Source organism: Parasteatoda tepidariorum, chromosome 4 (genome assembly GCF_982258835.1).
Source record: "Parasteatoda tepidariorum strain Cologne lab strain chromosome 4, Ptep-v5.0, whole genome shotgun sequence".
NCBI lineage: Eukaryota > Metazoa > Arthropoda > Arachnida > Araneae > Theridiidae > Parasteatoda > Parasteatoda tepidariorum.
Genome location: NC_141758.1, coordinates 3,807,532 through 3,819,993, shown reverse-complemented (window position 1 = coordinate 3,819,993; position 12,462 = coordinate 3,807,532). Strand labels below are relative to the sequence as shown.

Below are 12,462 nucleotides of genomic sequence, written 5' to 3'. Positions count from 1 at the left end.
CTTTGTTTTCAATAATAAGGATAATTTAAATAACAGTACCAATTCAACAAATTTTTCTAAAATTGTTCAATCAATTAAGCAAGTTCAAAAAAATTTTGTAACTACTCCCATAAACAAAGCTAACAATAGTTATGAAATCTTCTGTAAAAAATTCGATGTTGAACTTTTAAATAGGGAATTAAAAAATAGTAAAAATTTTAAACTTAGTAATTTAAATAATAATATTGTCATTAAAAATATTTTAGCTTTATATAAGAGATTAGAAATTAAAATTAACAATATATAATTACTTGCTTAATTATCAGTCCTAAATTTCATAAAATTCCTATTAAATTTAGAACTATCACAGGTGGGTCTAATACTTATCTAACTAAACCTGGCTCCATTTTCTCTAACTACTTAGATAAAATTATTAACAATATTTTTAGAGAAGGTTTCTCTTGGATAATCACTAATAATCAACCGATTTTAGATTTCATTAAACATTAAAATTAGTTCGATGGCGACTTTTAATTTCCAGGATCTTTTCAATAACATTTCCCTTTCTAAACTAAAAGATGTCCTTTTGAACTATTACTATGATTTTAAGAATATCCTTTGTTGCGATTTTGATTATTGGGAAATTCTGATTAATTTTTGTCTTTTTAATAATTATCTTTACAATAGAAGGGATATTTTCCTTCAAATTAATGGAATACCACAAGGATCTTATTGTTCATCTCTCTTAGCTAACTTATTTTTGCATTATTATGAAAAAAATTATACTCTGAGCATTAAATTTGTTTTTAGATTTATTGATGATTTAATTATCTTTAATTTTCAGGATTATACTATTTTATTAAATAATATTTACCCCGAGGAATTAATCTTGCTTCGTAATCATGATGATAATATTAATTTAAATTTTTTGGATTTGGGTATTATAAAAGAAGAAAATATCTGCTTTGTTGATTTATACGATAAAAGAAATGAGTTTAATTTTAATACAAATAAACTAATTACTTGGAATTCTAATGTTTCTAGGAACATATATTTAAATACCACTTTTAATGAAATGAATAGAATTAAAAGAATATGTAGTAATATTTATTTATCTAAAAAACAAAGAGATAAACTCTTTTAAAATTTGATAGAAAAACAATGAATACCTAACTAAAGTGATAAAATTCTTTATAAAATCATTTAGTTATTCGTATATTATTGTGGATATATTTACTACAAATTTTCTTTGTTTATTTATATAATTTTTCCATGTGCAAATCCATTTCGGGCAAATCCATGGCTAAATTTATTCACTAAATAAATTTCTTTGTTAGTTTATATAACTTTCCCGCGTGTAAATCCATTTCGGGTAAATCCGTGGTTAAATTATTTGCTGAAAAATTTGCTTGTTAATTTATATAATTTTTCTATGTGCAAATCCATTTCGGGCAAATCTGTGGCTAAAATTATGTTCAAAACAGGTAATTCATGTTTCTTTCTCTTTTCTATTTTTTTTTAAATAAATATTAATTATCAATTGTCAACTTCTTTAAATTATCGAGTATGATATTGCCTTGCGCACATCCATTTCAGGCCCATCCTTGGTAACTAACAAATTAAACGCACTTCAGTAATGCAGTAAGAACGCACTTTCATACAAAAATCCTCTAGTTACGCTTTTATCTCAATTTGCTCTTTTGTTTTCATTTTTTGCAATCTGGCAATCTTATTACAAAAATATTTTAAATCATTTTCCAAACTTTCCCGTACATGTAAGTTCATTTGAATTCACTACTCCCTTTTTTGATTTTATTTCATGTTTTATTCTGTTTTTTCTATATATTTTATTTTCTGTTTTTGCGTGATATTTTTACTTATTGTGTTCTATTTTATTTGTTGTAATTTTTTTATAAAGTGTTTTGAGTGCTCCTCACACTATTGTATTGATATATTTTGCTTTAGCTATATTGATACAATATTGGAAAGCACTCTTTTTTGTGGATATAATCGTGTGAGCTGATGAAGAGATTATATCTTTTATTTTCCGGAATTTTAAATTTTTTTTTCCTTCTTTCATTGTTCTGTAATTTTCCCCTTGTTTTCTCTACATTTTGAACTTATATATATATATATATATATATATATATATATATATATATATATATATATATATATATATATATATATATATATATATATATATATATATATATATATATATATATATATATATATATATATATATATATATATATTTGAATGTACAATTTTAAATCTAAAAAAAACTTAAAATTTTTTTTACTCAAAAAGACGGACCAATTGGTCACCGGAGTCGGCTACTTAAAAAAAAATGATGCCAGAAGCAGAAATTTTTGTAGGTATGATCATTAAATACAAAGCCAATACAAGGCCAATACTAAAAAAATACAAATCCAAATTTTTTTTAAAAGAAGCATTCAATTGTGATGCCGCAGAATGATTAAATTTTACATTTGAAAACTGGATAAAAATACATAAAGCTCACGCTGCCTACTTTTGTTGCGATTAATCTTAATCTAGAATACAAAATATTCCACTGTTCTTTTCACCCAAATTTGCATTTCATTTACTAGAAAATAGCTCATTAAGGTCAAAACTTTCATGACGGATGAAAAAAAGCTCCCAGAAATTTTTTATTGAGTATGATGATGCAACTGTGGTTTAGATATGTGTTTAAAATAAAGTAAAAAAGAATTAACTTAAGCATTGATTTCGTTTTCAACATAGACTTTATTTCATTTTGTTATCATTTTGAGCAGTAACAAATATTGCGATACAAAATTATAATTATAGTTTTTTTTTCCTTTTAAATCTACTACGAGAAAAAACATGATAATTGGAATTTTTAATATATTTTTTTGATGTTGAACAAAAATTGTTAAAAATCATCTTTATTTCCAGGGTTCTTCTGTTTTGAATTTGGCTGTCAAAGACGGAGATGGCGGTGAACCACGTGACCTAACACTCCTCATAGAAAACGGTACTAAATTCAATATTATCATATTTCGCTAGCCTAAAAATAATTCGAAACGATTAAAGTGTCCTGAAAATATTTTATTTTCTTTACATTTTTTATTACTAATATAAAAAGCAATTTTTTTGAAATAAAAAATTAAAATTATTGTTTTTGAAATGATGTCAAAGTATTTTTTTCCACTAACAAATTATTTTACAATTTGAGTGGAATAATTTATTAGCAAATGTTTCGTACTTTTAATTTTGCTGGCGTATGAATGTAGCGTAACACATCCGTAACAAGAAATACAGGTAAATAACTATAGTTCCTTCCACGGCAATTCTATATTTCAATCTAATATCTAAGCAATTCCAGTAAACCGTCTTATTTTAACAGGAATGTAATATTTGATAATTTCACTTCAGTTATACACTTTTTAAACAATTAGCCACCTTGAGTTTGATATTCTTCAAACTCAAGGTATCCAATGACTACAATAGATATTTATAGATTATTTTAATTGTTTGAGTTTAAAGAATCTCTATTAAATTTCCAATTTTGAGTTTGATTGATGGAAAATGATGGAAAGTCATTTATTTTATATTTATTAATCTTTTTAAGAAAGTTGATTATCAACTGCAAAAGTTCAAGTGGAAATAAAAATAGAAATAATAATAGAAATAGAAATCTAGGAATAATATAATAGAAATAAAATAGAAATGGAAATTAAATATGAAATAAAATGTTTTGGATTCATTTGTTGTCAAAATGATTTGACTTCTTTTTTTTTGCTGATTTAATTTTATTCCATGATTCTAAGCACTATTCCCCGCCGAAAACGGTAACTAATTTGCATATTTCTGACAGCATTTACTTTTATAAAAATTACAGGACTACGTAGAACTGCCAGCTGCTACGTTTTTTGAGAAACATTTCATGGAGTAGTAGACTTCTAAAAACTAAAGCTTTAAGAATTTTTAATAACTTTGCCACAAGAGTGAAACATGAATACTTCATATGAAATGTGAATGCTTCATATGAAAAGTGGCGTTTCAAATGAAGTTTTGAATCATTTACATGAAGTGATGAAGAAAATAACTTAAGATCTAATTTACAAAACAGTGAATCATACTTTTAAGCATGTCCTCGCTTACGGAATTCATCGGTATTACTCATCGATTGCCTTGAAGCGTGAAGCGGTTCCCTCTATTAGTCTCTGGTTTGAAGGCACTCCATCGAAGAAGGAGGGCACGAATTAATTCAGTAGTCCGACGTAACTAACATGTAAGGGCAGAAAACATGAAGGGATAATTATTTTCGTTTGTTTGGGGTAGCTACTACGGCATATTAACAATATAGTCATAAAATTGACCACAGATTTTTAAAATAGAGTAAAATTTAAAAGTTTTATTTAAAATTTTAACTAAATCGACTACATCATCCTAATTCTTTTTTATAGGACACTGTAACTACTGCAAATATATAAAATAGCAGCAGAAAACAATACTTGACCATTTTAAATTTTGTTTTATAAATTTGATTTGCAATAATTTTGAACAACACTATATATATGGGAAAAGGGCCGTAAGGCCTCAGACTCCCAGATCCACTACAACGAACGAACGAATGAATACTATATATAAAACTAAATACTATATATATCTAAGGCCTGCTATCCGCGTTGTATAAGTTAAGAGCTGAAAAAAATTAATCAAATTAAGCTTACTTTTATTGTTATTTCACAACCATTATAAATATTGTACTGAGTTAGAACTTCACGGTGTCCACAATTTAAAGAAATTAAAAAAGCGTTTTAAAATTGTTACCCATTATTTTATGCTGAAAGATTCTTCTACCTTTTGATTCCAGGGTTTAAATAATAGTTGTTTGTTTTTTATTACTGTAATTGTTTTCTTATATGGTTAACTTTTATTCCTCTATCAGATGTAAAAGAATATTTCAAGCTCGGCAATGTGGTGAGCGACGATCGTAAGCTGTACACAACAATTCTGGAGACACGCAATCCAATTGACAGAGAAGACCCAGGAATATTGGATAATGGTGGACTCTATGTTTTTCAGATTAAGGTAAAGGAACAATGTCTCACGGCATGTATTAATTGTCATAAACTTCATTCTAATGGCTTCATTTTCTTGAAGCAGCTCTTAGAACGCTCTTAGAATGCAGATAAAATTGGAGTTAATTAGTCTGCCGAAGTTGTATACAGGCTTACTGACTTCCTGAAAGGAACAGAAAATTAAGGCATCTCACTTTAGGACAAAATTAAGTGTCGCAATTGGGGAAAGGGTAACTATAAATATAACAAAAGACGATTAAAAAATATTTTCCAGTCACCACCTGATAACCTTTTTCTTTTGTTGTCCAAACTGTACCAAAGAATATAGAAAGGAGAACTCCAGCTCTTAGAATGCTTAACTAACGCGGGGAACAAGGTATGCTGTACCAGAAAAACAACTTACAGGGTGATCAACATATACTCAGATTTAACACAGCATTATATGTACTATGATCCAGCGCTTGTGCATAAGAAGCAAAGTGCCTGACAGGAGGTATGTCATCTGCGAACCAGTTTTTGGGCAACTCTAAATGTATTATTGGGTGCGCTGCCTAATGCCAAGCACCGCTTTATTCTTCCTTTCTATGTCAAAATATGTTAGCAAATTTAATCAACATGGATGATAATGGTATCTTAAGGGAATAAGTTTATTAACAGTACAGTACCATTTATCAATAGTGCAAAAATTCAGAACAAACGAATAATAATCAAAAAGAGAACTTTTCTTCTCCCCAACACCAGTAGTGGTTGAGAGGAGAGGAGGGTGGAAACCCGTTTCAAGAACTTCAGCTGCTGTGTCGCTAAATATTGTTTTTTCTTTTATACTCAGGGACCACACTATGCTTTGGGTGACTGGTTTACATTATGGCTATGAAAGCTAGCATTCTTCCTCTATGTATATTCCTTGACTGTACCCCATGTGTATTATTAAAATGGAATTATTATGAATAATTTAAAATATTCTGAAAATTACTTTATTTCACGCTTCTTTATTCTTCTTTTTTTTTCATTTTATATTTGAAACTTGTGACATTTTCCATATTTTGAGAAACGCTGCGAAAGAAATGCCTTGCATTTATTAATATCAAGATTTTTTTTATTCGTTTATAAAAAAAACTGCTTTCGAAAAAGAACTGTTATAAACGTTAAGAATGGTTATAAGAGAAACATATTTATTCATTCAACGATTTGGTTATTTTATACTTGAATTGAAAAGTTCGATAAGAAATAAGAAAGCAATTTTTACCAATGCAATGAGCCTTTTTGTAATTTATTCCATAGATTGTTATTGGAAAAAATAGTTTCCTTCTTTATTTTTTCTTTATTATTGTTCACTTAAGTGATTTTTATAAAAATAAATAAAATATCAAATAAAGGACAATTTTTTAATTGGTTATAAGTATAATAACAGGTTTTAAAAAATCATGAATCGTTTGAAGAGAGCCGTGATGGCTCAGAGGATAGATCGCTCACCTTCCAATGAGATGAACCGGATTCGAATCCCAGCGATGGCTGGTCGATACGAATTTCGTACCCGGCTCATACCCACCAAAGTGCTGACGTAAAATATCCTCAGTGGTAGACGGATCGTGGGTTAGAGTCCTTTTGCAGTCAGACTAACCGCTCCTCTCCATGATTTTAATAGAACTAATGCGAGTTAGTTCTATCAAAAAGTCAGGCAAATTTCTCCCAAAACTTGATCCAGGAGTTCCCTAGTTATCTGGATTGAGTTCAAAATTATAAGGCTACGCAGTGGTAGCCGTAAGTTCAAAATTGGGTCAGCTGTTCAACGATTGTTATAAAATAGTTTAAGGAATTTGAAATCCTTGGAGTCCTCGTGACCCTTCGACGGAACCACAGGGTTCCGCGGTACACTGCTCCCGTTATTGCTAAGCCTCTAAATTGAATTCTTTCTTTTGAAATAGGCTATAGAGTTGGTGAATGGGTTGCCCGTGGGAGAGTCATCAACGGCCAACATCACTATAGTAGTTGGAGACGTGAATGACGAGGCACCCATCTTCAGTGGACATGACTTCAATGTGAGCATCTCAGAAGACATAGGAATGAATACACCACTTCCGGGACTCAGTATTGTTGTCACAGATATGGATGTTGTAAGCATACATTTTCCCTTGTTTTAAGAAAATTGTTTTTCCACTGATGCATTAATATTTCTTAATATCTAGTGATGGTGTCACAATTCTCCATTGTTGTTGTAATTTGTAATTGTTGCAGGTAATAATAATTTTTTATTGGCTGGTAAAACACATGGCATGATCAGTTTACCCACATTAATTGATTTCGTTGTCATCAGTCATAAAGTTATTGTTTTCCTATAAATATTTTTGTTTCCCTGATCTAAAGGTTAAAATTACCCACACAGTTATTATTATGCTTTTGATTTTGTTTGATTTCTAAGTAAAGAGTTTAGGAGGATTGTTTTTATTATTATTAGAATAATGTAATTCTTCGTTACATTTTAAGATAAAACTATTTTAATCGGTGTCTGATCTTATTAACTATTTTAAATTTATTTTTTGGTGCAAATTACATTAATATACTATTAAGAATTGCGGTTAAACAGAGTTAAATGATTTAGAACTTAACTTTCAGCCTCATGCACAAAGTGATGAATTACATTTAAAACACGCCCGTCCGTTTGGTAAGCAAATATATATTGCAGTTATGTGAACTCACTAAATTTGTTATAACAATACACTTTTAATTTTAAATGCTATTTCAAAAAATGATTACATAGAAAAATGATTTTATGCTCACATATAGATCCTAATAGTATCATAAAGGAAAACAAATTGGAAGTGGCGGGACAAGTGCTCTCTTTAGTTGAATCATTTCAACTATTTTATACCAAGAAACACTTATTGCACCCTGATGATGTGTCGTCAGCGAATAGGAGGCTTAGCTTCCTACTAAATCAATAAGAATTAAAAGATTTTTATTTGTCACTACATATAATTGAAACCGACATATTAAATGCCAGATTAAGCAATCATCATGCTCAAAAGTCTTATAAAAATTCTATCTGTTTTAAAAATTTTGACTTTATTTCCCTACCACTAAAAAAATTTGTTTCGCACGAAACTCAAATATTGAAGTGTTTGTGAATATGTAAACTCATTTCAATGAGCTTTATCGGAAAATTTTTTGTTATTGCTGTTGTTTCGAATGTCATTTGCCAATATCAGCAAGTCTGCATGGTGAAACCCAGCAAATTTTAAGGTCGAGGGTGCGTTTCTTGTTTTTCAGTGGCACCATCTAGACTTTAAGAATAGGACTTCAGGCACTCACACCTTGCAACCCGTTTTTAGGGTGGACCCATTCATACATTCATTCATCCACGGATCGTAATTCTGACCTGAACCAGAGAGCGATCAATCTACAATTCAGTATATGCCAAGAGGTATAATTTGTTATGGGAAAATGGATGACTTTGTGACCCGATAGATTTAACATGCACCAGTCACCATTTGCTACACGGGGAATTTTCGGCCGGCGGGGATTGATCCCACCACCTCTATGTATGGGCCCAACGTCATACCAACCAGGCTATACCGGCCACAAAATATAATTTTCAAGTATTGACCAAGAATGGGGACTCCCCCTTCAGTGACAACTTCTCTACAGTAGCTCCTGAATAAATTCTTAAAAACCATAAAATACTGATATTTCCTCTTTAAAGTTTATGAAAACTAACATGTAATTCCAAAAGGCATCTTTGGTGAGTCTTTTTCAGCCTCTGGAGAGGTTTATTTTCCATTAATGAACGTTTAAAATCCGATGTTCCATTGACTTAGGCTTAGAGTACCAGACCGCCATTTTTCTAACGCCATTTAATGCAAGCGCATTTTATCGATAACTTTGGCTTCTTCTAAATGTACTTTTTCTAACTTATTTTTAATTTTTAACATTTCTTTGCAATGAGCCATGATATTCTTCACTAAATTTATAATGTTATTAAATTTCGGCGGTTTCGTATAAAATTTTTATAGGTATCTTTCTAAACAATGACATGATCTCGGAATAGGTTTTCGCTATGTTAAAGTTCGCCATTTTGCAAGCGTTGACTTTGACCGCCTTAATTAACTTCTCAATGTTAATATTTTTATTTATTGTCGTTTTAATTTAATGTTTGACTCCGCATAAGCTTTAACATAGCGATCACCTTAATTAAATTAATTAAACTAATTCTTAAATAATATTTTTCATTCTTACCATTCCCTGGGCAAACTAAATGTATTATCAATGCAAAATTGCAGACTAATGTTTTATTATCATTATAAGCATCTTTATTAACATTGCATCATTTTTTTTAAATGTTTGTTTAACCAAACACAACCTAGCTTTATCTTCTTCTACTTCCCCATAGGTTGGGGTCAATATCTTTAAATATCATTGCTCCCACTAATTGATAATTTTTTATCTTTTTACCTACTAAGCCCAGTCCATTTTTCAAATAATTTTATTCATCATTGGTTAGGATAATTGCTTTCTAACTTAATATATCATTAGTTAATCTAATAATTAACGTAGTTGAATATAGTAAAATTTGCCAGTGTCGATGTCTATGAAGTCAATAATGATTTCTAACATATCTTCAGACTCGCTCCGATTTCGGGACCCTCAGTTTTGCCTTATTTGCAATTTTTCAATAATTTTTAAAATTACACCTCCGTTATTAATTTTTTTCCAGTTTTTTCGTATATTTATTATAAGAAATGTTCCTTAAAAAGTCCTCTCTCGTATCAAGAAAAAAATCGATTGAGGAAAATTTTGTAAGAAAAATCGATTTAAAAAAAATTGAATTCAGAGTGGATTTTTCCCCTAAAGAAACGCTTTTTTCTTCTTCAGAAAGATGGGACCCTGCTGTTCAATAATGGATTAATAAACTTTCTATCAGTCCAGCATTTATCCCAGATATGTCAACTGTTTCTCGTTTGTCAAAAGATTTCTTAAATCGGTAGGGAATTAGACATAAAATGTGTCGAATTTTTGCTAAATTTGGCAATATTTTATAAATTTCGCAGGGAGGTATATGAACCCAAATGGGGTCTTATAAAAACTAATAAAATATTTATTTGTAGTGCTACGAAAAATATCCTTTAAGTGTAATCCATTAAATCAAGAAAAATACGTGAAAACAAAAATTTTATTAGTTCTAGAAAATTTTTTCTCACAAAACGAAGCAAGATGGCCTCTTCGATATTTATGCCAAATCTCATATTTAAACGGAAGAATTTTTTTTTTAAAATTTGATTTATATTGATTTTGACAAACATTATATCTAACCATTTAAACTAATATATAGGACTCGAGTGTTGACAAAACTAAAGAAATTATGTTTATCTAAATTGTTATTATTTCCAGGTTGGTCATTATTGTTTTTCGTTTACAGGGAGATAATGCAAAATTCAGTCTTGTCTTAGAAGATGTGATGAACTCAGAAGGTATGTTTGCCGTCTTTCCGACTGTTGCAATTGGAAGAACACCCGTTATCATAAGAATACAGAATGCACAAGATTTGGATTATGAAAATATAAATAAAAGAATCTTTATTTTTAAGGTAAAATATGTTACTATTAGCTTTATGGAAAAAGCACATTTTGATTGGGGTGTATTAAACCGTGAAAGATCGACGAAAGAATGTATGTTTTGTATCAAAGATCAAAAGAGTAACTGAATTTGATAAAAACGACAAAATCTAATGCTCCTAAAGCCGCCAAGTGTACTTTAAGTATCGTGCACTCCTTAAATACAAAATAAGTAGGGGAAAGTTGGACACAAAACCGGATCTTTAAAGTTTCTCTCTTTTTTATTTTTTCCTAAGAAACTTCGTGATTAAACTTACATACATTTTTATTTGAATAATAAATTATTCTTTCCTCTCAAAACCAAAAATTATTAAATGCAAATAAAGTAACCCTTTTTTTACAATCTTGTGTTGTTGTTACTGTAAATAACCGAAGTTAAGAGAATGTTGACTTCCACCGGTGAATGTCAACAATCACATAGTCGCTTTGGTGAATGTCCTAAATATTTGTTATATCCAATTTGATATCAATTAATTCGCTGAAATTATTATATTTATTCGATATTTCAATAACTGCTGAGGATAGATTAGAAGAAATATCAGTGTTCGGAGTACCATGCAAATGCATACCGGGATCTTAAAAAAAGTTGATGTAGGGCATACCGGGCAAGGACACTTAACTGGACCTGTCATTTACCAAGGCGACTATGTGACATTCACTGGTGGAAGTCAACAACCACCCATTTCTGTCATTCACAGTAGAAAGAGAACAGTCGTTCGAAAAGTTTTTATGAAGTTGTAGAATAAAAATATACCCATTTGTGTAGTTTTGACGACGCGTCATGCATTTGCTACGAATGAACAAAAGGTGGTGGTAAGAATATTTTGCTGTCAGTTTGGTTCCAGAAAAAGATGATTCATTGATAACTAATTCATCATACAAATGACAGTGTACTTTGTATAGTTCTCTAGTCAGATTTGATAAATAATCCAGTAAAGAAATATTATAATAAATCATAATTCAAGAGGTCACAAGCAGTTTTGTATTTGGTTGCCTGCTTTTAATTTGGTATTTGATTAAATCGGGCTTGAATGAATTAAGAATTTTCAAAAATTAAGAATTTCCTATTTCCCCAAAACACTTTAAAATATAATGTCTAATTTACATAATATTATATGTTTGAATTATTTATTTTCCGTGGAAGGAGTAAAAAATTTAAGATTTTGCTTTTAAATTGATGCATTAAAAGAGCAATCATTAGCTTCCTTGTTCTTTTTTTTAATCAAAAGTTGTAAGATAGATTTTTGTTTTAAATATACAGCACAGTTTTCTATAAAAAACAAACAATGAATTGATTTCTTACAATATTTTAAGATCAAAACTTTGCAAGAAGGATTTGAAAGTGATTCTGCCACCGTAACTGTGACTTTAACAGACGCTAATGATAATGCTCCAGTTTTCCAAAATGATCAGTACCTGTTGCAAGTACCAGAAAATGTTGAGCCGGGGCGAAGCATATTTACTTTAACAGTAAGTACCTTTTTATTTTATAATTTTGAATTAAAAAGTTTATCTATGTTTCGCTCACTTAATTATTTATAGAGCCTGTGACAATAAATTCCTGATTGAGATTTTAATATATTTGACATATTTGTATGATAAACTACGTATTGCAAAAGAAAGAAAAAATCAAATTTTTTTTAAAATTTTACTGTATTATTAATAGCATAGCAAAGTGAAAAAAAAATAGTTGTTGCCACTTTTCTTGAAATCTATCGCAAAGAAATTCCGATGTTTTTGCAATTGCACGGCAGTATATTTTATAACCGTCGTTAAAACAGCCGACCTGATTTTGGGTT

The 12,462-nt window shown here is 29.7% G+C and overlaps 1 protein-coding gene across 2 annotated transcripts in view; it reads left to right on the top strand.

Annotated features, from left to right (window-relative positions):
* Window positions 1–12,462, top strand: part of Cad74A (cadherin 74A) — a 138,739-nt gene that overhangs the window by 50,706 nt on the left and 75,571 nt on the right. For both annotated transcript variants that reach the window (XM_087160531.1, XM_087160530.1), the window contains exons 9-13: window positions 2,923–3,001; window positions 4,922–5,064; window positions 6,980–7,168; window positions 10,468–10,635; window positions 11,978–12,133. In XM_087160531.1, coding sequence (XP_087016657.1) covers window positions 2,923–3,001; window positions 4,922–5,064; window positions 6,980–7,168; window positions 10,468–10,635; window positions 11,978–12,133 — 735 coding nt within the window. The remainder of the gene's footprint in view (window positions 1–2,922; window positions 3,002–4,921; window positions 5,065–6,979; window positions 7,169–10,467; window positions 10,636–11,977; window positions 12,134–12,462) is intronic.